At 50.1% G+C, this 22065-nt stretch overlaps 3 protein-coding genes across 3 annotated transcripts; 1 reads left to right on the top strand and 2 right to left on the bottom strand.

Annotated features, from left to right (window-relative positions):
- Positions 1-1217: 1217 nt before the first annotated feature.
- LOC136464426 (GDSL esterase/lipase At1g71250-like) lies at positions 1218-2900 on the bottom strand. Its single transcript, XM_066463377.1, has 3 exons — positions 2485-2900; positions 2260-2390; positions 1218-2159 (listed from the first exon to the last, which is right to left on the bottom strand). Exons 1-3 carry the CDS (start codon positions 2729-2731, stop codon positions 1434-1436), a joined length of 1104 nt encoding a protein of 367 aa, XP_066319474.1. The 5' UTR covers positions 2732-2900; the 3' UTR covers positions 1218-1433.
- Positions 2901-6129: 3229 nt separating this feature from the next.
- On the bottom strand, positions 6130-21029 carry LOC136467711 (primary amine oxidase 2-like). The gene is made up of 4 exons (XM_066466480.1): positions 20150-21029; positions 7398-7791; positions 7183-7296; positions 6130-7075 (listed from the first exon to the last, which is right to left on the bottom strand). The coding sequence occupies exons 1-4, from the start codon at positions 21013-21015 to the stop codon at positions 6302-6304; spliced, it is 2148 nt and encodes a 715-aa protein (XP_066322577.1). The 5' UTR covers positions 21016-21029; the 3' UTR covers positions 6130-6301.
- Positions 8063-9073, top strand: LOC136467712 (uncharacterized). Its single transcript, XM_066466481.1, has one exon. It carries the CDS (start codon positions 8063-8065, stop codon positions 9071-9073), a length of 1011 nt encoding a protein of 336 aa, XP_066322578.1.
- Positions 21030-22065: the final 1036 nt, after the last annotated feature.

Below are 22065 nucleotides of genomic sequence, written 5' to 3'. Positions count from 1 at the left end.
GGGACCGGATCGGGTCATGTGCGAGAGCGCGTTTCAGAGCAAGTTCAATAAAACTTGTTTATAAGCCAAGCCAAGTCATCAATGGACAAGTTTAGAGTCTTGCACATATAACAATTAGTCTCCTTCTATAGTCTAAATATTGTTTTTTATTCAATATACAAGGATAGGAAGGGAAGAGTTAACCTCTGCGTCGAGAAAGCGTCTTGGCATGCGTGACGAGCTGATCGACGAAACCAGCGCCAAGCATAGCTTTCTCTCTCCTTTTTTGCGAGCATATGGCTGACATGGCAGTCGAATTAGACTGTTATTGTACATGCTCTTATTATTTTTACAGTGGCGTTGGACCCAAACCTGGCGGTCCACGAGTCCTCGTGTAGGCCACGCGAGATCGAGTTCGAGTTCAGTTGCAGCAACAGGCCATTGTCCACATCGAGCGATGACCTCAGCCTCCTCGGCACCGCGCGCCAAGCACCGCCGCTGACTTGTATTTTTTTCAATTTCATTTGATTTGGTTTGATATTTTCTTTTTTCCGATTGGATTTGGAACGATTTGATTTGATATCCAATTCTGATTTGGGTGAGTGAGGCAAAAAAAATCCGGGGCGAGCTGAGCAGGGTGGGGCAGTACGGCGATACCCTGCGTATTTGACTTATATTTTTTTCCCCGATTTTATTTGATTTGGTTCCATGTTGGCCCCGTTCGATGGTCTGAAACTTGGCTGAAACTGTCTGAAAAACATTATTCCGGCTAAATTGTTTTAAGAGAAAAATACTGTTCCGGCTGAAAAAAGAAGTCGAACAAGCTAAATATTAGGTAAGCCGAGCAGGGCCATTTTCTTTTTTCCAATTGGGATTTAGAATGATTTGGTTTGATTTGGTATCCGATTCTGATTTGAGGAGCGAGACAAAAAAAAAAGGCAGGGATGGGCTGAGCAGAGCGGGACGGTACGACGATACCTCTGCATATTTTTTAGGATTTTTATTTATATATACATAGAACAATTTGATTTGATTTGGAATCCAATTTTGGTTTGGAGGAGCGAGTCAAATAAAAAACCAGGGACGAGCTGAGTAGAGCGGGGCGGTACGATGATAGATAGAAGATAGATAGATTAAGAGTAGTTCGAAATCAACTTCGCGACACGAACGCAATTGCAGCGGACGGAAGTCGTCGAGTCAGCACAGGCACAGCGCCCCAAATATTGCAACCTGCTAGTTTATTCACGAGCGTACATGGCGAGAAATTTGCCTCGCTGGACTCAATCTTTGTATATGCTGCTCCCTCCCTCTACGGCTCTACATTTCCTGGTTTATTAGTTTGATGAATCTCTACTGATTTTTTGTGTAATAAAGAATCAAAAGCTCTTTTGGTAGTGCTAGGCTGGTAGCTGTAATGATTTGCGTCATCAGTTGAAAGCTCTGTATTCCGAGCATCAAGAAGACACCAGCTGCTTGAAGTTGATGGGCGCGGCGAACCCCATCTGCGGCGGCGCGGAGAAGATAGCCACGGCGCCCTTCTTGGATGTGGCCTGCGTGCCGTGCACCCCGTCCCAGAACAGGTACTCGCCGCGGTGGGAGCAGTAGGTGGCGTTGGGCGTGCACCCGGTCTGCGCGTTGAGCCGCCCGCCGCCGCAGCACGCGCTGGCCACCTCCCTGAACCCGGCGGCGCCCGGGTGCGCCGTGAAGTAGGAGACCACGCTGTAGGAGCTCCCCACGGAGTAGCGCGCCCCCGGCAGCACGCCCGAGGCCGTGAGGTTGGCCAGCGCCGCCCTGAACGCGTCGTTGAAGCCCCTCGCCAGCGCGTTGGCGCCGTCGACGCACCTGGACGCGCCGTCGGGGGAGGTGGCCCGCACCGACGGCACGCACCCGAGCGGCGGCACGTCCACGATCCCGAACCGCCGCGCCCCGAGGTCGTGGAGCGCCCGCACGTGCCGCGTGTAGTTGGACAGCAGGTCAGCGTACAGGGACGGCACCTCGCTCGCCGTCCCGTTCCGCTGCAGGAACGCGAACATGTCGTTGCCGCCGTCGCTGATGAGGAAGAGGGACTTGGACAGCAGCTCGTCCACGGACGACGAGCCCTGCCCGCCGCTGTGCGCCACCATCTTGGACTTGGTGGCCGCGAAGTACTCGATTTGCTTCGTCAACGTGATGGTGTTCCCCTGGTCCGTCGACATACGTGTACGTTACAAACGATCAAGATAAGTAATGACCGAATGATCAAGAACGACTCACGACCAAATCTGGTGTACTGCTACTTACCGTGGTGTCGAGGATGCCGGACCTTCCGGACGCGTAGTTGACGCCGCGGAGGCCTCTCAAGATCTGACGGCTCGTTCTCGGCGTCAGGGACAGGTAAGCCGGCGGGCTCCTCTTGAAACCCAACAGTTTCGCTGAATTTTTGTTTGCAAATCTGTCAGTTTCATGCATGGTTGCAAAGAAAACAATGGCAGCCAGTTCGTGTGAAATTAACGTGCATTCACTGACCGACGAAGTCGGCGACGTTGTAGCCGTTGCTGAACCGTCCGGTGGGCCGAGAGTGCGGGAAGTCGATGCCGTAGGGGAGCTGCAGCGCGGAGTTCCCCGGCAGGTACTGGTTGTTGCCCACGTCCACGGTCGAGTCGCCGAACACGTACAACGCGGGCACCAGGTGCACCTCCTCTGCCCGGCCGGCCGCGGCCGTCGCCGGCGAGGCAGCCAGGCTGACGCAGACGAGGAGCGCCAGTAGCACCATGATCAGAGACTTATAATAACTGACAATGCTCACCCCAATCGTGGCGCCTGCAGCTAAATGAGCATCTAGGTACTAATTATATGAATCTATATATCTGTATGTGCCGTGATAAGATGAATTGCAGTACAAGGTAGTTGGTGAGCTGCCGGGCCGGGAATATGTGCTTGGAATGGCTGTGGGGCAAACTCCCTGTTGCTGCTGGGGCGAAGGCCATGCTCCTAGCTTTTTATACAGAGGAAGCAACGTTGCGCACGCATATGCACGGTTATGGCCCTGCATATGCCGTGGACAACAAGCGATCGATCGTTGAATAAAAATGCTAGCGAGCCAGAGCCATGCATCATCTGATCTTCTGTTTTGCACCAACTGATCTTCTTCTCTGAATAAGTGAATAGAGTTCTATCGCAGCCGAGATGATAGCACAAACTTCAATTTTTTCTATGGATGGATGGGATGGACGGGCTATGGCCCACTGAGATGTCAGTGAGAGAAGGAGTGTCTGTCAGAATGTGGGGGCACTCGAGATATTTTTTATTTTGATTGGGCACACGAGATATTGGCGCGTCGGATGCCGTAGGGCGTCGAGCTTATGATGTCCACAGAAACAATGGGCGAGGGCTGCGGAATTTGGGAGTATCTTCTCTAACAAGCAAAAATATTGATTTATGAATTTATTTTGGCTGTGAATTTTTAACTTAGTTGGCCTAGCCTACACCTCTCCTCTGGCCCCGTTCGCTTCGTTGAAAAAACAAACCGAAACATTGTTCTGACTAATTTGTTGTGAGAGAAAAATACTATTTTATCTGAAAAACAAGTTGAAAAAGACGGATTATAAGATAAACACACAGGGCATGTTGTTCCTTGTCAACCTCTCCCACCACCTTAGTGACGATAGATAGATGGTGATGCATGCATGATAAACGAGACCATGACTGGTTCCCCCCGATAAATTCAAGAGGAACCGGTGGGTCTGTTCGGCTGGTATTAAAGTTGGCTGATAAGCTGATTAAAGTTGATTTGTTATGAGAGAAAAATATTATAGATTCTGGCTGATAAACCGGCTGATAAATCCAAGCGAACATACCGTGGCTACAGTAGTTTGTTCACAGATAGAAAGAGACAAATTACTGTCGGATCAATGGCAGGTTTCTCGAGTTTATTTATTTTTCATCATTGTTACTGATTGACTCGAACTCGACAATAGCTACGTACGTACGGAGTATTTGACAGATCACTGCATGACAGTACGTAATCTGGCTTGTTCTTTTTGCTACTGAAGTATTGATGATTGATCTGAAAATACTTATTAAACAGGCGTTTGCCCGAGCGTTCTTGACTGATCATTGTTATTTTTGGCCATGTTTAAATCTAGGTGTAAAGTTTTAGAGTGTCATCTCGGATGTCATGGGGTGTTCGGATACTAACAAAAAAAATTACAGAATCCGTCAGCGATCCGCGAGACCAATTTATTAAGCATAATTAATTCGTCATTAGCACATATGTTACTGTAGCACCACATTGTCAAATCATGGACTAGTTAGGCTTAAAAGATTCGTCTCGTAAATTAGTCGTAAACTGTGTAATTAGTTATTTTTAGTCTATATTTAATACTTTCTACGTGTGTCCAAACATTCGATGTAATATGGAGTAAACTTCACGGAAAGGAACGCCTTCTTCCAAGGTAGTACATATATGTTTGTAGCTTCCCTATCATCTAGATAGAATAATATATGCCACGCCTCCTTTGACTTTGATAATCTCATTTGATTTGTGATCCGGTCAGAACCATGGAATATAATCTCACCTTTAACTAATGCTTGCAAGCAGTCCATCCTTATCTCGTACTCATTCGAAGTGCGATCTGTTATTCCAAATGCTGTACCCCTAGCTCAATATATAACTTTTGTACTGCTTTTTGCACATGTGTGTCAGAGGCCATACCCATACAATTGCTATTGGCGTAGCACTGGAAGGATCGAGGCAAACCAGCGCAAGAGGGCAAAACGACCTCCTGACTTTTCGCTTAGTGGCCGAGTGGGCGCGTCCCATGACTGATACTCCATGAGTTGTTGCTGTGTGCCCTTTCCCGTCGAGTTCAATCGGGACATCACGATGGGTCACTGGGCTGGTTGGCGATGTGGTGCCTCAGTTCTGGGTAAAAGTTGGCCGGCCGGACCGGCGCGGTCATAGCACCTGGCCAGCACTGACGATGGCCGCACTTGACTGGTTGTCCGGGGCGCTAGTAAGGTCTCTGTCAATGGTCCCCAACAACCCTCTTCCACTACTTTTAAGTAATTTCCTTGAGTTTATCTTCCTATTTCAACCTTTCTAAACATGTATACAGTGGGCCTGACAACTGTTGTTTTATATAATCATTTCATATCATCAGCCATAGATAATATAATAGACAAGCTAATGTATAAATTTGTCTATGAGCAATCTAAATAGCATCTAATTGTTAAATGATATGTGATGTGACCATATATAATAGATAATATCTTTGCCTTAAAAAAATAGATAATATCTCCACAATGTAAAAAGTGCTGCTATGTAAAATACCTCTCTTCTGCTCCAAATAATATGTTAATGACTATACGACATTTTTCTCTCTCTCTTCGTATGTGGCACCTCTCTTTTCTAAACAGACGATGTCACTCCACTGTACATGCCCTAAAGAGTTAATTCATTATTATGCGATTGTCCATGTGTTGGAATGGGAGCAACAAAAATATTGAACAAGATGTTTGGTTGCTAGGCCAGAATCAAGACCATAGTAATTCGATTTTGCACGTGAATTGGCCATGTTCAGCTTACCCCATATTCGACTTGTTCGGCTTCTTTTTTCAGCCGGAACAGTATTTTTCTCTCACAACAATTCAGCCGGAACAGTGTTTTCAGCCAGTTTCAGCTAAGTTTCAGACCAGCGAACGGGGCCATGTACCAAGACAATGACAAAAGATGATGGTTTGATGAGATTGATCTTTGCGACATGTTTGTAGACAATTATCACTTCTTACGTAAGTGTTAATGAAGCATGAATGATAATTATGTTGAAGCACATAATTCAAATTTGTCTTTGAACTTAAATCAAACAAGTCCAGACCATAATAACCATGCTCACTATAACTCTCTATTCTGCCAGTTTGCTTGTGATGCATTTAAGATATTCTTGTAATCCTACATGAGTTAAAAATCTCAGGCCCGTTTGATCATTGGAATTGAATTTATTTTAATAATCATAATTTAGTTAAGTTAATATGATTGTATATAGACTATATTTGTATTATTGTTGGCTATTCGAGATAGATACTTATATGTTGTCGAGTTGAAGAGTGTGTTATAAGTTGCAAAGTTAAAACATAGAACGGTGATTTATAGAATCAATTTATATCTCCCACTTTACGAATTTGAGATAGGCTTATATGTGAACTTTGTAAAGTGGTGGACTGTCAAATTCCAAACAGAATAGTCTAATTTATTAAGTACATTTCAATTTCTCTAAATGAAAGGATCCAGACAAATTCCCATCTCATGTCAATAACTAGATGAAGAGATTCTTTCATAACCTTATCACATGGACGCGACGCCGCAGGAGCAGTTTGGGTAGTTGTGATCAGCCGGTGGCCTGGTCCGAATCAACGGATTGCTGTCGAAGAAGTTGGCCGGACGTAGCTGGAAGCCACCGCTCAGCGTGGGCATCACGGGGAAGTCCTCCTGGTAGGGGATGTGGTGGAGTCCCACCGTGTACCACAGCACGATGTCCCGGTCCTTGATGCCTCTGTTCCTCTTGCTCCAGGCACCCAAGCTATCCTCTCCGGTGCCCTGCTCCGCGTACAGCCCCGTTGCCCACTTCTCCGACCTATCGTAGGGCGTCACCCACACCTGCCGCTTGGTGTAGCTGGCGCGGCGCTGCGGGTAGTCGTCGTCCGCCAGCAGCGACGCGCCGGTCGCCCCCGCCGGGACCAGCCGGTACCCGACCTCGTTGCCGACCTTGGTTTTCTTGCTCGGGTTGACGAACAGCAGATCTGCCGGTGGGCCATTGACGTTCACCTGGCCGTCGGCCTCCGTCTCGGCCACCTCGCGGCGCACCGTCCAGTAGCTCCTCCTTGGCGTGTCAGCGCCGCCCGTGGCGGGGTCCCCGGTATTGCGCTCGGGGACCATGGTGTTCTTGACGAACGAGTTGTCGGTGCCGTCCACGTCGAGGTCCAGGTGGTACGTGATGAAGTGGTCGTGGTAGACGCCCACCGTGTTCTCGGCCATCAGCGTGCCGTGCGCGTCTGACTTGATCTGCTGGACCTGTGTATACGACGTCGCCTTCATCTCAAGGATGCCGCTGAGTGACACCTGCAGCGCATGCATATCCACATGATGAGAGTGCGTATTTGGTTGCATCATCACGTGACACAAAGGGACAGCAAGATAGATAGCAGACAGGGCATATATTATACTACCACACACTTGATGGAGCCCATGGTCTTGAACTCCCAATCCAAGGTGTAGTCGTAGTTGCCCACTGTCACCACAGTTCTCGCCACCAATGTCACGTCTGGTCTCACCTCCGTCTCCTGCATCACATGCATGCAAATCATCATGCATATAAAACAATGTCCGTCGCGCGTGAACTCCATAAAAAAGCTTGAGCCAGCAAAAAACCAAGGCAGCTCACCACGCGGCCACGCGGCCCAAACTTGGTGTGACGCCACGCTACGTCGCCGGCGTACCTCTCGAACAGGCATATCACGTCCATGGCCTCGACGGGCTTGCCGTCCGCGTCGGCATAGTACCCGTCGAAGTAGACCGCGTTCGCGGGGCAGTCAGCGCCGCGAAGCAGCGGCGCCGCCGAGACGCCCAGGCCGTAGTCGCCGGCGTCAATGAAGGTGTGGAAGTACCACTCCTCCACCGGGTCCATGTAGGGCACGAACACCTCCGACACGAAGCCACGGTAGAGCACCCGTCGGCGCAGCTGGCCCCCTGGGGCATCGGCGTCTTGGATGGAGGCGAGCGAGATGACCATGCCGGCGCGCATGTCGAAGCCAACGTGGAACTCCCAGTTGGCCCATCTGCAGTCGCGCGCGAGCGGCCGGATGGCGGGACATAGTCAAGGAAACATAATACAAAAATGATTTTACCAAACACAAGTACAGATATAAGTTAGTGCTTTAGATAAATTTATATAATCTCCGCCTCGCCGGGAGGGAGGCTCCGCTTCTCCGACTCTGAGGAGTTCCTGGAGGAGCCTGAATCCCCGCCTCCCCCTGTCGAGGAAAGGCCCTTGTGCGTCCTCGTCGCCAGCGCAGGGACCGCAGCCGCCGTGCTGAGCCTTCTGGCTTCATGGCTGCGGCATGCCGGGAGGTGCCCCGCCCTGCCAGAGCCACGCAGGAGAAGCTGAAGTCTGTTGTCGTGCACCCTGCGCGCTTGAGTGTGGAGCCAGACGCTGACGGGTTCCGCAAGGTCGAGAGCCGGAGGCGGTGGCGCCGCGCAGCCCCTGCCAGCAGGGCTCGCCCGGTGCCGCATCACCTGGTCGGCTTGTGCTTCAATTGCCTGGGCAAAGACCATGTGCGAGTCAACTGCACCTTCCCCTCTAGGTGCTTCTCATGTCTGCAGGAGGGCCACCAAGCACGCGACTGTCCCCGCGCCATCCACACGGACAGCTGGGCTGGAAAGCGTGGGCGGTCCCCTTCGCGTGCGCGTGGACGTGGGGATGTGGCGCGTCGTCATCGCCATTCACCTACCAGCCGCCGCCATGCCAGTGTGCCTCGTACGGACCGGGCTTCCTCCGGCGCTCCGGAGTTATCGTCGCCGGAGCAGACTCGTCGCCAGTCTCCGCCTGCTTGCGAGCCGCAGGACAGCCACCCTCAGGTGCAGGCGGCCTCTGGGGGCGACGAGACTCGTCTCGCGGGGGGTGGTGACGCGCCGAGCGCACCTGTCGCTGGCCTGGACCACGTCGAGCACATCCCCCCTCCGCGGCAGCTACACCAGCCACCAGCATCGCCATCAACACGTGCGCGGGAACCGCTACTGGAGATGGTCGTTGTCCCTCGTTCTATGTCGATTCAGGCGGCTAAGGATGCCTTGTCCTCCCTCGCCCTGCTGGCATTGGTGGTTGGGACGTGGCCACCGGTTTCCCCAGCCATGGTGCGGGACCATCTGCGTGACTGCTTCAGCATCGGTGATAATCAGGCGTCGGTGCGCCGTTTCTGGCCAGATGATTTCATTGTTCGCTTCAGTCACCGCGAGGACCTTGAGCTCGTCCCTGGGATGCCGCCGCAGGTGGGTGGCCCGTTCAGTCTGCGGTGGCGGCCATGGTCGAGGATGATCATGGCCTCTGCTGGGGAATTCTGATTCCGCGTCTTGGTGGCCATGAAGGGCATCCCGTCCCATGCCAGATCTGAGGACACAGCCCAGACGATACTCGGCTCATCCTGCGTCCGTGTCGTGCTGGCCGATGATGGCGCCGTAGATGAACCTGACGACGAGCGCGAGCTATATGTCGCCACCTGGTGTGCTCACCCCGACCTCATTCCTGATGAGAAGATCATGGCGATCCCGGAGAAGGAAAAACAACATGATGCTGGGCCTCCCCTTTTCCTCCGGCCGGAGGAGGTCATCCATGCTGAGGTACCGATGCTTCGGTACCTGGTGCGTCTGCGCGTCGTTGAGTACCAAGACTGGCATACGCCGCCGACGTCCGACGACGAGGATTATAGGCGCCGCGACGACACCGACTCTGACAGTGACGACAACAATTTCAATGGGTACTGGCCGGGATTCTCCGACCGCGGCGGCGCCGGTGCTCGGCCGCGCACCATGAGGTTTGGCAGCGACGGCGACCCGAGGCTCGGTCGCGGGTCCGGCCCAGAATTTCGAGCGCGTGGGACCAACAACATCATCGAGGTGGGGCAGGTGGAGTGCCCAGTCATGTCGTAGCTGGGTGCAATCTCCAGTGCAGCGCCTGGCAGCCGGAATTCTGGCCAGGTCCGGACACGTGTCGACGAGGCCATGGACCAAGAAGTTGACCTCGGTCCAGGAGCTGACCATTCACTCTCTCCTGTCAAGATGTTGGTTGAAGACCCGATGTGCACAGAGGCCATGCTCTGCTGCATGCCGAAAGCTCTGGCTGACCAGGGGGAGCCGGGGGTCCTCACCATCGACTGCGACCCGGGGGTAGCCCATGCCCTGAGCAGCCGGAAAAAGGGGATTGTTGGGAGAATGCTTGATGATGACTTTTTAATGGTTGCGGGCCATGCGGCATGCATGCGCGATGATGTAGCTGAGATTTGGAATTGTAGGGTGGACGTGTCAGCTGAAGCCATGAAGCGGCTACTTGGGGCCAGCTTGGATGAGGAGTGCGCTCTCATGGCGGGCTTGAAGGTCAGGGATGTAACTTGGGCCGCTACTGGGATGGGGCCAGTGACTTCTTGCCTTAGCTCGGAGTCACCCGGGAATGACAACATCCCCTCTCAGCCAGAGACCACGGCCCCTCAGGATTTGATGGGCCAGGAACCTGATGATGGAGCAGTCGCAGTCGTGCCTGTGCCAGTGGATGACTTCGTTGCGAGATTCAGGGCTCCGCTTCCTCAGGCAATTCTCTCCACGCCTAACCTCAGAACCACGAGGCCAATAAGGGGGAGGGAAATCGATGATGAGGACCTGCTACCCAAGAGGAGTGCGAGGCTAGCTGCAAAGAGCAAATTCCGTGAGGCCAAGCCCGAAGCGCAGGCAAGGAAGATCCTCATGAAGAAGCTTGGGGTGGAGGTGGAAATGCAGGAGCCAGGCACAGCATCATTTGACGAGTTCCACACCGCCTTCACCTCGCCGTTACTGGCAGAGACCAGGGTGGCCATGTAGACGTACTACCTGGGGAAAGGTTGCTGGCCGGCCAAGGTAACGGGCGCGGTCTAGGGCTACGCACGCCTGAGTCGTCCTTTCCATGTTTTAGCTATGTTAGCTCAGAACATTCTGATTTGGAACGTTCGCGGTCTAAATTCGCGAGCGCGTCGTGATGTTGTACGGGAGTTTGTGGTGCAGGAGTCGGCCATGGTCGCTTGTCTCATGGAGACAAAAACTGTTGTAATGTCGGCTGCTATGGCCAATGACTTAATGGGAATGGCGCTTGATTATGTGTGCTTGCCGGCCGTCGGGGCCTCTGGGGGTATTGTTGTTGCGTGGCAAACTGATGCTTGGGCTGTCTCCAGCCTTGTCTGTCGTTCCTTTTCGATCACGCTCTGTCTACAGCCGGTGGCAGATGACGCATCGCCATGGTCGATGACTGTCGTCTATGGGCCAGTGCTCGACGGGATGAAGCAGGCGTTTCTGGATGAGTTGATTGACCTGAACGCCGCTATCGTCGGGCCACTACTCATCTGTGGTGACTTCAACCTGATTTATCAGGCCGCAGATAAGAGCAATGACAGGTTGAACCTACGCTGCATGCGGCGTTTCAGGCGTGCCATTGACAGCATGCAATTAGAGGAAATTCACCTGCATGGTAGGCTTTTCACGTGGAGCAACGAACGAAGGCACCCGACTTTCGAACGTATTGACAGAGCGTTCGCCAACATTCAGTGGCTGGACCTTTTCTCCAGTCACCATCTCAGGACCCTGTCCTCGGATTGTTCCGACCACGCACCTCTTCTGCTATAGCTACGAACTGAGCCGTGGGCCAGTGCCACTGTTTCCGGTTCGAGCCGTTCTGGATACGCCAACATGGATATGAGGATGTCGTTCACCAGGCTTGGTCCTGCACATTGCCGGGTGCTGACGCATGTCGTGTGCTGGACTACAAGCTGAGAGCTACAGCAAAAGCCCTCAGGAGCTGGAGTGCAAAGAACATTGGTTGCGTGCGCACCCAGCTCTTCGAGACAAGGGAGATAGTCGCGCAGCTGGACAAGGCGCAAGAGGAGAGGGCACTCACTGATGATGAACTTGCTCTCAGGAGTGGCCTAAAGCGGCAGAGCCTGGGACTCACCTCACTGGCCAAAACGATTGCACGCCATCGTTCACGCATCAGGTTTCTGGAGGATGGAGACGCAAACACCAAATTTTTTCATTTACAGGTGTGCCACAGGAGTCGGAAAAACCACATTCCTGCAATACACCATGAGGGGCAGTGGTTCTCGGCTGATGAAGCCAAGCAGGACCTCATTTACACTTACTACCACAGCATCCTGGGTACGCCGTTCACGCGGTCGCATGGGCTGGTTCTTGATGGACTGCTGCCACGGCTCGACCTTACAGGCATCGATGCCTACTTCACTGAACAAGAGATTTGGGAATCCATCAAGGCTATGCCGCTGGACCGAGCACCCGGGCCAGATGGCTTTTTGCGGGGCATTCTACAGGGCCTCATGGGAGACCATCAAAGTTGACTGTCGTGCACGCGTTTAACGTGCTTTGGTCGCTGGATGCACAGAGCTTCAACCTGCTGAATGACGCTCTGATGGTTTTGCTTAGGAAGAACTCGGCACCGACAAGACTAAAGGACTATAGGCCCATAAGCCTAATACATAGTTTCAGTAAGCTATTCGCCAAGGGTTTGGCGAGGAGGCTAGCACCAAGGACTGGGACATATTGTAGCGATGAATCAAAGCGCGTTCATTCAAGGAAAGATCCATCCACGACAACTTCAGATCGGTGCAACTTGCTTGTCGATGGTTGCATAGCAAGAAATTCCCTAGCAGTGCTAATCAAAGTCGATATTGCCAAAGCCTTCGACTCAGTGGCTTGGCCGTTTCTCTTACACGTCCTCGAACATGTCGGCTTTCCTCGAAGATGGACTAATTGGATTTCGATCTTGTTGTCTACTGCTAGCACGAAGGTGCTGCTCAATGGTCGCCCAGGAAGGAGAATAGCACACGCGCAGGGGCTACGGCAAGGGGATCCCCTCTCGCCAATGCTATTTGTTATGGTTATGGAGCCGCTGAATGCATTGATTCGGGAGGCTGATCGTCTCCGCACGTTCGCTCCACTGCCAGGAAGATCCATCAAGCATAGGGCCTCGCTCTACGCGGATGATTTAGTTGTCTTCGTCACGCCGGCTGCTGAGGACCTCACCTGCCTTCAGCAGATTCTGCTGCTATTTGCGGGGGCGTCTGGACTAATAGCCAACATTGATAAGTGTGTCGCCTCGCCGATTCGCTGCACTGAAGAAATGATGTTGGATGTGCAAACGGCCTTCCCATGTGTTGTCGCCCCGTTCCCGTGCAGGTATCTGGGCATTTCGCTGTCGCTAAAGAGGCTGAAACGTGCAGAGGAGCAAGCATTGGTGGATTCAGTCGCCGCGAGGATCCCGACTTGGAAGTCAGGACTGCTCACGCACGCGGGACGAGTGTTACTGACCAAGGTCACGTTGTCGGCTGATCTCGGTGCATATTAGCATTGCGTGTTGCCTCTCGACCTGGGCCATTGAGCAGATTGATAGACGTCGCAGGGCTTTCCTCTGGTGCGGTACTGACACAGCGCTAGGAGGAAAATGCAAACTGGCCTGGACTACTGTCTGTCGTCCGACATCTCTGGGCGGCCTAGGTGTTTTGGATCTCAGGTTCTTTGGGCTGGCCCTCAGGCTACGTTGGGAATGGCTAAGCAGAGTTGAGCCTGATCGCTGCTGGGCTACACTGCCGGCACGTGCTGAGAAGAATGTAGTCGCAATGACAGACGCCAGCATGACTGTGATCATCGGCGATGGGGCCTCAGCAAAACTTGTGGACGGACAATTGGTCCAATGTTGGTTCGCTATGCTCATTTGCGCCTCAGTTGTTCGCTGCCATCTCACCGAGAGGAAAGAAGATGTCTCTGAACGATGGTCTCTTCCAGAACCGGTGGGCGCGTGAAATTCATGGTGCGGACACTGTGCAGGTGCTCCTTCAGTACCTGCATGTGTGGGCAATCCTACGCGTCGTCGTTCTCGATCCGCATGTGCCAGACCGATTCACATGGAAGTGGTCGCCTGATGGGAAGTACAGCGTGTCGTCGACCTATAGAGCTTTTTTCGAAGGAATCAACTGCGCTCCTTGGTGCCAAGGAATTAGGGAAGACTAAAGCTCCACCGAAGGTCAAGTTTTTTACTGTGGTTGGTGCTTCACCGCAGGATCTGGACTGCAAATCGACGATTGCGGCATGGCCTACAGGATTCAGATGACTGCAACCTGTGCAGCCAGGCATCCGAGACGTGTGATCACTTGTTCGTGGGGTGTGTGACTACCAGGCAACTCTGGTATAGGTTGCTTCTACCTTTGGGGTTACAGGACTTGACGCCAGCTGACAGAGGAAAGCTTGGGAATTTGGTGGCTGAGACAGAGAGAACGGCTGAGTGCTGACAGCCGGCCACCGTTCGATACCCTGCTACTGCTCATCACCTGGACAATCTGGAAGGAGCGGAACAATAGGGTCTTCAACCGAATCACGTCCAACTTGGCGGCAATCGCACAGGAGGATGATCAGAGAAGCGCAATGCTGGTGCGAGGCAGGGTACTCTTCGTTGGCTCACTTGATTAGCTTATGGTCGCAGAACCTAGGTGGTCTTGTAATACGACTTTTGGTAATCCAGTAGCTAGGCTGCGGTTTGCTTTGGTGATGGTCATCTCGCCACCATCAGCTAACGGCTTTATTGTAAGGTCTATTGACCATTCCCGTCCTCTTAATGAAATTCGGGCATATATGCCTGCACGCGAAAAAAAATTGCACTATAATGACATATCTATATTTTAATAAAAAAACACAAGTACAAATATACTTATTTGATATAAAGAGAGTTCAACATTTTGATAAACAGTGTTTTTAGCACTACTTCAGCAATATTTTTCAGCGAATGAACAGTGTTTTTCTCTCGTAAGCGTAAGCATCAGCATAAGCTAAATTTCAACGAAACGAATAGGACCAAGGTTAGTGCTAAAAAAAGGTGGCTTAAATGGTAATATCGTGTTGGCCCCCTCGACGAGTCGACATCCATCCCTCACAAACGGGGTGATCTCTGGATTTCTCATCAAGTTTCTTCGCACCGTCATTTATGGCATCATAGTAATAATTAAGAGTGCAATTTAGGATCTAAAATTATTGTGTTTTATAAAAATACAGGAGGAGGATTTAGAATAAAGGTATATTAAGAACAAGATTTCCATCTTAACTTGCAAACGAAAAATTATACTTCCCCCATTTCAAATCATAAGTTCTTCAAGATTTGTCCTAAGCCAAATTATCCTTTTTTTAGCTTTCACCAATTTTATACGAAAATACATGAAAAGATACAACATGAAATTGGATTCATTAGATATGAAACATATTTTTGATTGCGCTCTTGTTTGATATTGTAGATGTTGATATATTTTTCTTTAATTTTTTGTCAAACTTAGATAAATTTGACATAGGACAAAGCTCAAACGAGAGCTATTATAACTCTGGTTTCAACTAAATTCATATTGAAAACATATTTTGTGTGACATAGAGTAGAAAAAATATGGTTGTCGACAGGGAAAAAACATATGGAGTGTAATTGATAAGTACATCGCAACCGGTAAAGATAACATTGAATATATATTCTATTATATTAGGAAATGAATAGAGAGAGCGGACATGGATAGATAAATCATTTTGATTAATTGTAGATACTAAGCACGAAATTCATACTCATCTCTCCTTAGATTCTAGGACGTACATGAACACAGATTGAAGGGCTAGTGAAAATATTATCTATATAATGAACTTAATGATGATTAAAGTATCATAAATATCAGTTTTGTGTAAATTTGATCAAACATAAGAATGTAAGATGATTTGAGTTAGAGTAAAACTAGCTTTTGGGTGGTGCATGAAGTAGAGGAAAAAGAGGTGCAACGCTAGTCGGCAAGCGAAGGAAACTTTTGGATTTCTATTTGGCGTTTGGTGTGAATACATAACTAGAGTTGTCTTAAGTCAAATATTTTATATATGGTTGAATTTATAGAGAAGAGTCTCAATATCTATGACAATAAATAAACATACAGTGAAAAATATATTTGGTAGTGTATCTAATGATATTATTTTGATTTCATTGATATTTGTGCATTTTCTATAAGTTCTGTAAATTTGAAATAGTTTAACTTACTTTTTGCAACTCTAGATATTAAATTATTTTGAAACAGAGAGAATGCTAACTCAGGATAGACGGTTAGTGGATCCGGAGACAGAGGATCAAGAGAAGACTATACTGGTGCAGAGTTTGGGGCTGTGAAGACACCAATGCTAGGCTGACATAAATTTAGGCGATTTATATTTGCCCATTTCGTCTTTGTTGCTTTCACCTCCACTTTTTTTTTTCTAGAATCTGGTATTGACCTCCCATTTCTATAAAGCTAACGTGCGAAATAAATTATAAGTCTAGACAAAAAAATGGCTTTATCCTCAAATCATTTAGCTTATATCGTGCAAAACAATGACATAAAAGCGGGCACTTGAATTACATATTCATTTATAAACCGCTTTTGTATCTCGTTTATACTTGGCCATACAGCACGAGGCATGATGGCACGACACAAAGCACGAAAAAAAGCCCGACACGAACCCGGCACGTCTCGATGAAACTAGGGCCCGGGCTGGCCCGGCCCGCTGCTCAGGCCGTGCTTGGGCTGACCCCCAAGCCCGTGGGCCAGCACGGCCCGGCACGAGAAATGGAGGGAGGCCCAACAGCGGCCCGAGGCAGCCAGCCCCCCCCAACGGCTACCCGCCACCGCCAGCCCAACGACCATTTTGGCCCATCACCAGCCCACACTCGGCCCCTCCCTTCATATATAAGGGACACGCCGCGGCTGCCCGTCGCCCCCTCTCCTCACCTAACCCTAATCGGCTAATCCATTCGACTCCACCCGCCGCGTAGCGCCCACATCGCTCTCGTCTTCGCCTCGCCTTCGCCGCGCCGCTGTCTCCTCGGTGTCCGACCTCATCGACTCCGGTGACCTTGATCTGCCTTCCGCCACCGGCCAGCCTTTCCCTTCTCCTCCCTGATCTCCTTCCTCTTCCCCTCTCCCTTCCCCTCTTAGTGATATGTGAGTTCGTGTTCCTATCAGTGTCATCCCTCCTCCGCCGCTCGCCGTCCTTGCTAACGGTTTGTCATCTTCTCTGCGGGGGTCGTCGTCTTCTCCAGCACCGGGCTCCGGTTACGCAGGTAAACCCTAACCCTAACCCTAGCATCTTCTTTCTTGATCTGATTCTGTCATCTGATGTGTTTCTTGATCTGCAGGTCGGTAGCCGATGCTTCCTCTTCTAGCTGCGGCGTAGAGCGAGCTCGACGGCCACCCACACCGTCGAGGAACGGGGCTGAAGCGGTCACTGCCATGGCGGATGACGATGCCGTCCTACCAGGCATGGCCCCCGAGGGCGAGGACGGCGACGACCTCCAAGAGGACGTAGCCTGCCTTGTTCGGTGTCGATCTCGGAGCCAGCTAGGCTTCGATCGATCTGGACGGCGGCGGTGGTGAAGGGGCGACGACGGCTGGGACTGGCTCCAACACCAACAGCTCTGCTCCATCTGTTTCTAGTAATGCAACCAGAGTTGATAAGCGTAAATCTCCTGTCTGGGCTGACTTTGATGAGATCTATGAGGATGTAAACAGCAGTAGAATTTGCACTACAGCTATTTGCAAAATGTGTAAGGCTACTTTGTCTGCTAGATCTGTTTCTGGAACTGGGCACTTGATGAGGCACCAGAAATCATGTATGGAAAAAACTAATCAACGTGCTGCTGTTCAGTCTAGGCTTGCGCTTAATTCTGATGGTTTGCACAACTGGGACTATAAACCTGATGTAGCTAGACAGGAGCTACGTCGCTTGATTGCTAAGCTTGATCTTCCGTTAGGTATTGGTGACACTGATGCATGGGAGGAGTACATTCAACGTGCTCATAACCCTATTTTTACTAGGGTCTCTCGGCAGGCCACCACTAGAGACCTAAGTAAGTTATTCACTGAACGTCGTAATATGCTTAAGAATTATATTTTGCGTGGTGCTTCAGCTGTTGGTTTGACATCTGACATTTGGTCCGGTAATGCTAAGGAGGACTACATCAGTGTAGTTGCTCATTTTATGAGTGCTGACTGGGAGCTACAGAAAAAGGTAATTGGGTTGAGATTGATTGAGGTGAAGCATACTGGTCGGAACATTGCTGAAAAATTGGTTCTGTGATTGAGGAATTTGGTTTGATTGACAAGAACTTTTCTGTTACTCTAGATAATACTTCTTCTAATGCAAAAGTAATAAAAACTTTGACACCTTTGTTTGCAGGATACTTGGGTTCTGATCTAGCCTCTACACCTTTTGATCCTAATAAAAGAACTTATCACCTTGTTCATCAACGTTGTGCTTGCCATATCATAAATTTGATTATTAAATCTGGTTTAAAGATGTTCAAATCTTACACAGAAGATTTTAGAACTGCTATTAACTTCTTGAATTCTTCTAATCATAGAATTGCCATATTTAAGAACTACTGCAATGCTCAAGGTTTAAGACCTAGGAAGTTTGGTTTAGATATGGATGTTAGATAGAATGCTACATACCTTATGCTTAAACACCTACTACCATATAAGGAAGTTTTTTCTGTGTTCATTAATGCTAATTTTGGGGCTGAATTGTTAACTCCAAGGCATTGGCATATAGCTGCAAATGTATTGGAATTCCTGGAAGTATTTTATGAATCAACTGTTGTTCTTTCTGGTGTGTACTATCCAACTAGCACTCTTGTTTTGCATCATCTGCTTGAGATTTCTGCTCATTTGCATGAAAGTAAAAAGGATCAAAATTTGATAGCTGTTGTGTATCCGATAAAACTAAAATTTCTTAAATACTGGGAAAATATACCTCTACTGTATTCATTTGCTTTCATTCTTGATCCAAGAGCTAAGATGAGAGGTCTGTTTAATGTCCTGGTAATTCTAAAAGAAAACCTTAGTGTTGATTACAGTTCATATTATGCTTTTGTTAAAACTGAACTTTATAAGTTGTTTGCCAAGTATGACAGCAAGTTTGGTGCAGCTAAGAATAGAAGGGCTACACGTCATGTAGGCCAAACTGGTAAGAGAAAACAGGCTTGGGAAAGAATATTTGGAGGCCCTAGAGCCTTTGGTGTTATTGGTCCATCCCCTACCCCAACTTCATATGCTGCATCTGTTGGTTGTGAGCTCATAGCTTACCTGAACAGTGACAATGTCACTGCATATGAAAATGATTTTGATTTGCTTCTCCGGTGACGTGACCACAAACTAACATTTCCTGTTTTATCTATAATGGCAAAAGATATAATGTCTGTTCCAGTGTCTACTGTGTCTTTAGAATCATGGTTCAGCTTGACAGGAAGGATACTTGAAGAGCGGCGTCGACACTTGTTGCCAGAACATGTGGAGATGCTTGCTTGCATCACGGATTGGGAGTTGGGAGAACGAAGACTGTAGCATTCAACAGACAACCAAGAGTTGACAAGCTACTTCGAGTATCAATATCTTGATGAAGAAATTCATAGTGCATCTAGGGCTCCTTCGGCTGGTACATCAGTGGCTTCTGCATCTACTTGTACCGATACTTAGTGTTCTCTGTTCTGAGAGAGTTGAGAGATGAGATATGAGAGTGAGTTGAGAACTTGAGATTGAGAGGAGAGATGAGAGTTGAGATGAAACTGAGAGTGACATTTGTATCTGAACTTTGAACTTATCATTATAAGAGCTGTGCTGCATTCTTTTTTCCTTTCTAGGGTTTCTCACAAGGGTGAGTTTTACCTAGAAAGGTTTTTAATGAGGCAGCATTACACACACCTCAATTATCTTTTTAAGTCCTATTTGTGCATTGTTATTTTATGATTGTGGGTTGTGAATCTGTTAAGATACTTCTTACTTGTGAGTTGTGATTGGTCACTGGTCAATGGTCTAGTTGTTAATTGTTATCTTTGAATTCGGTCTAGTTGTGAACTTGTGATTGTGAGTTGCGATTGTGAATCTGTGATCTCTTATCCTTTATGTTTTCTGTGAAATTTGATTTCAAATTTAAAAACAGAAGTTAGAACTGAATTTACTGGTGTGTTTATAGAATTACGGGCTGTGGGCTGGCACGGCCCGATATTTTCGTCGGGCTGGTCAGGTTGGCACGGCCCAAAAATCAGCCCGCAGACCCGTGCTTAGGCCGCCCGTGCTGACATGGCCCACCGGCACGACGTGCCATACCGGCCCGAGAAGTTGCGGGCTGCGGGCCGGGGCATGCCGGGCCGGCAGGATGGCCATATATAATGTCGTTGCAACTTGCAAATCCCTTTACTGTTGAATGATGCAACAGTTGCGTGCTCCATAGAAAAATAGTAATAATAATAGAGCAGGGACATGTACGGAGTAGATCACAAACGGTGTGGGCTCTGTCCATTCATCAATAGTAATCCTATCATGAACAGTAGTTGATGTGACACTGTACCTGACAACACGGCCATCAATGTGGAATCCCCTGCCCTCCGGCTGCACGACGACGCCGGGCGCCGTGGCCGGCCCGGTGAACGGCGGCCCGAGCTTGTCCGCCCGGTAGTCGGTGCCCTCGGCCTTGGGCACCGGCTCCACCACCCTGTCCCGGTACCCGACGATGGCCACCCGGTCGAGGTCCACCACCAGCGTCACGCCCTCCAGCGGCCGCGCGTAGAAGTTGGCCGACCCGGCGGTGACGAAGCACTGCATCTTCGCCACCCTGCCGCCGCCGTAGGCCGGCTGGCCGGCGCCGAACCACCCCCTGGAGATCACCCCGCAGCCGACGTCGCTGACGTTGAGCCCGCGCCGCCGCACGGAGTCCACGAAGGGAGGGTACGTGGGCGGCAGCGCCATTGCCGCGATCTGGTCCTCCGTCGTCATCATCGGGAAGCCTGCGCCGCGGTGGACGGCGTGCGAGAGGACGGACGGCGCGGAGGCGTCGGTGACGTCGACGAGGAGCTCGTGGGACTGGCCATCGGCTCGAGCGATGACGAGCGCGCGCCGCGGGAGGAGGGCCGTGGCGGAGGCGCCGGCGCCGGAGGCGTAGGAGAGGACCTCCGGCTTCTCGGGCTCGTCGAGGCCGACGTAGTGGAAGTAGAGCGGGCGGGCGGGGACGAGCGGAGAGGCAAGCACGGCTGCGCGGACAGCCGTGAGCTCTGCGGCAGAGAGTGGGTCGAGCGGGTGGGGATGGGAGGATGCTGCTGCCACCGCAGTGGACACCAAGAGGACAGCAAGCATCATTGCGTGCGACTTGCGAGGAAGCCTCAAGCCTGTAGTCCAAACCCAATAATGGTTGATGAGCTGATATAGGGACATCGGCATGGCTCGGTAGGGCGGGCGCGTTCGCTGGTCCAGACCAGCCGACTGACTCGCCTCATAAAATACTGTTCATCAACCGGTCGCTATAATATTTCTTCTCTCGTAAAATCAGCTAGTTTTAGCTAAATTGTAATCAGCAAACGAGATATTTAGACAAAAAATTATTATTAAAATATCTTTAATAATAAAATAAATCATAACAAAATAGATAATATTTAGATAAAAATTTGAATAAAACGGATAATCAAACAAAATATCTTAAAATTAAAAATGATATTTTTTTTTAGAACGGAAGGAGTAATCAATAGCTTTTCCTCCAATCCGGTTTGGTGCACTCGCCTGACAGATTTCCTCCAACCTCTTTTTTTATTTTTTAAGCCTGTTTATTTGGCTGTGATTTATCATAATTGATCGTAAATTTTTAGCTAAAACAGTATTTTTTCAGCCGGCGGTACTTTTTCTTCCCGATACGGATCAGCCATCTTGTTTGGTCGGAAGGATTTGGTGGGATGAGATGGACCTGGTTTTGGGCTGTTTGAATGAGAGTCATGCAAGGGGCAGAGTCATCTGCCTGGAATATTCTGAGCATATTCGGCTGACTCCCGTCCCTCAAAATCGAGGGGACAGAGTCATCCCCGATTCACGCCGTCTGCAATGAGAGCGGGCGTCGAGTCGTCACGGGCGCACGACGGCGTGGGAAGAAGAAGAAGATAAGGGCGCAGGGAAGAAGAAGGGCGTGGGGAGAAGAAGAAGCGCTTGGCCAGATCCGAGGCAGCTTGGCCGGCGAACTCTGCGCTGGGGAAGGGGCTGCGCCGACGAACAGGATAAGCAGCAGAGCGGGGCCTGGAGCGGGCCGCGGCGGCGCTTGGGGCGAGCGGCAGAAGGGCGGCGGTGGGCGGAGGGGCAGAGGGCGTGGAGGCTCCTCTCTCATGGGGGCCCGAGCTTGCGGCTGGAGGCGCGGCGCTCCGAGGAGAAGATGAGATGCGGCCGAAAGAAAACTCACGGTTATTCAGTTCGACCGGGGAAAAAACTAGAAAGTTATTACTGTAGACA

Source organism: Miscanthus floridulus, chromosome 7, assembly GCF_019320115.1.
Source record: "Miscanthus floridulus cultivar M001 chromosome 7, ASM1932011v1, whole genome shotgun sequence".
Lineage (NCBI taxonomy): Eukaryota > Viridiplantae > Streptophyta > Magnoliopsida > Poales > Poaceae > Miscanthus > Miscanthus floridulus.
The sequence above is the reverse complement of the archived record's forward strand: the minus strand, read 5'-3'. Positions and strand labels throughout refer to the sequence as shown.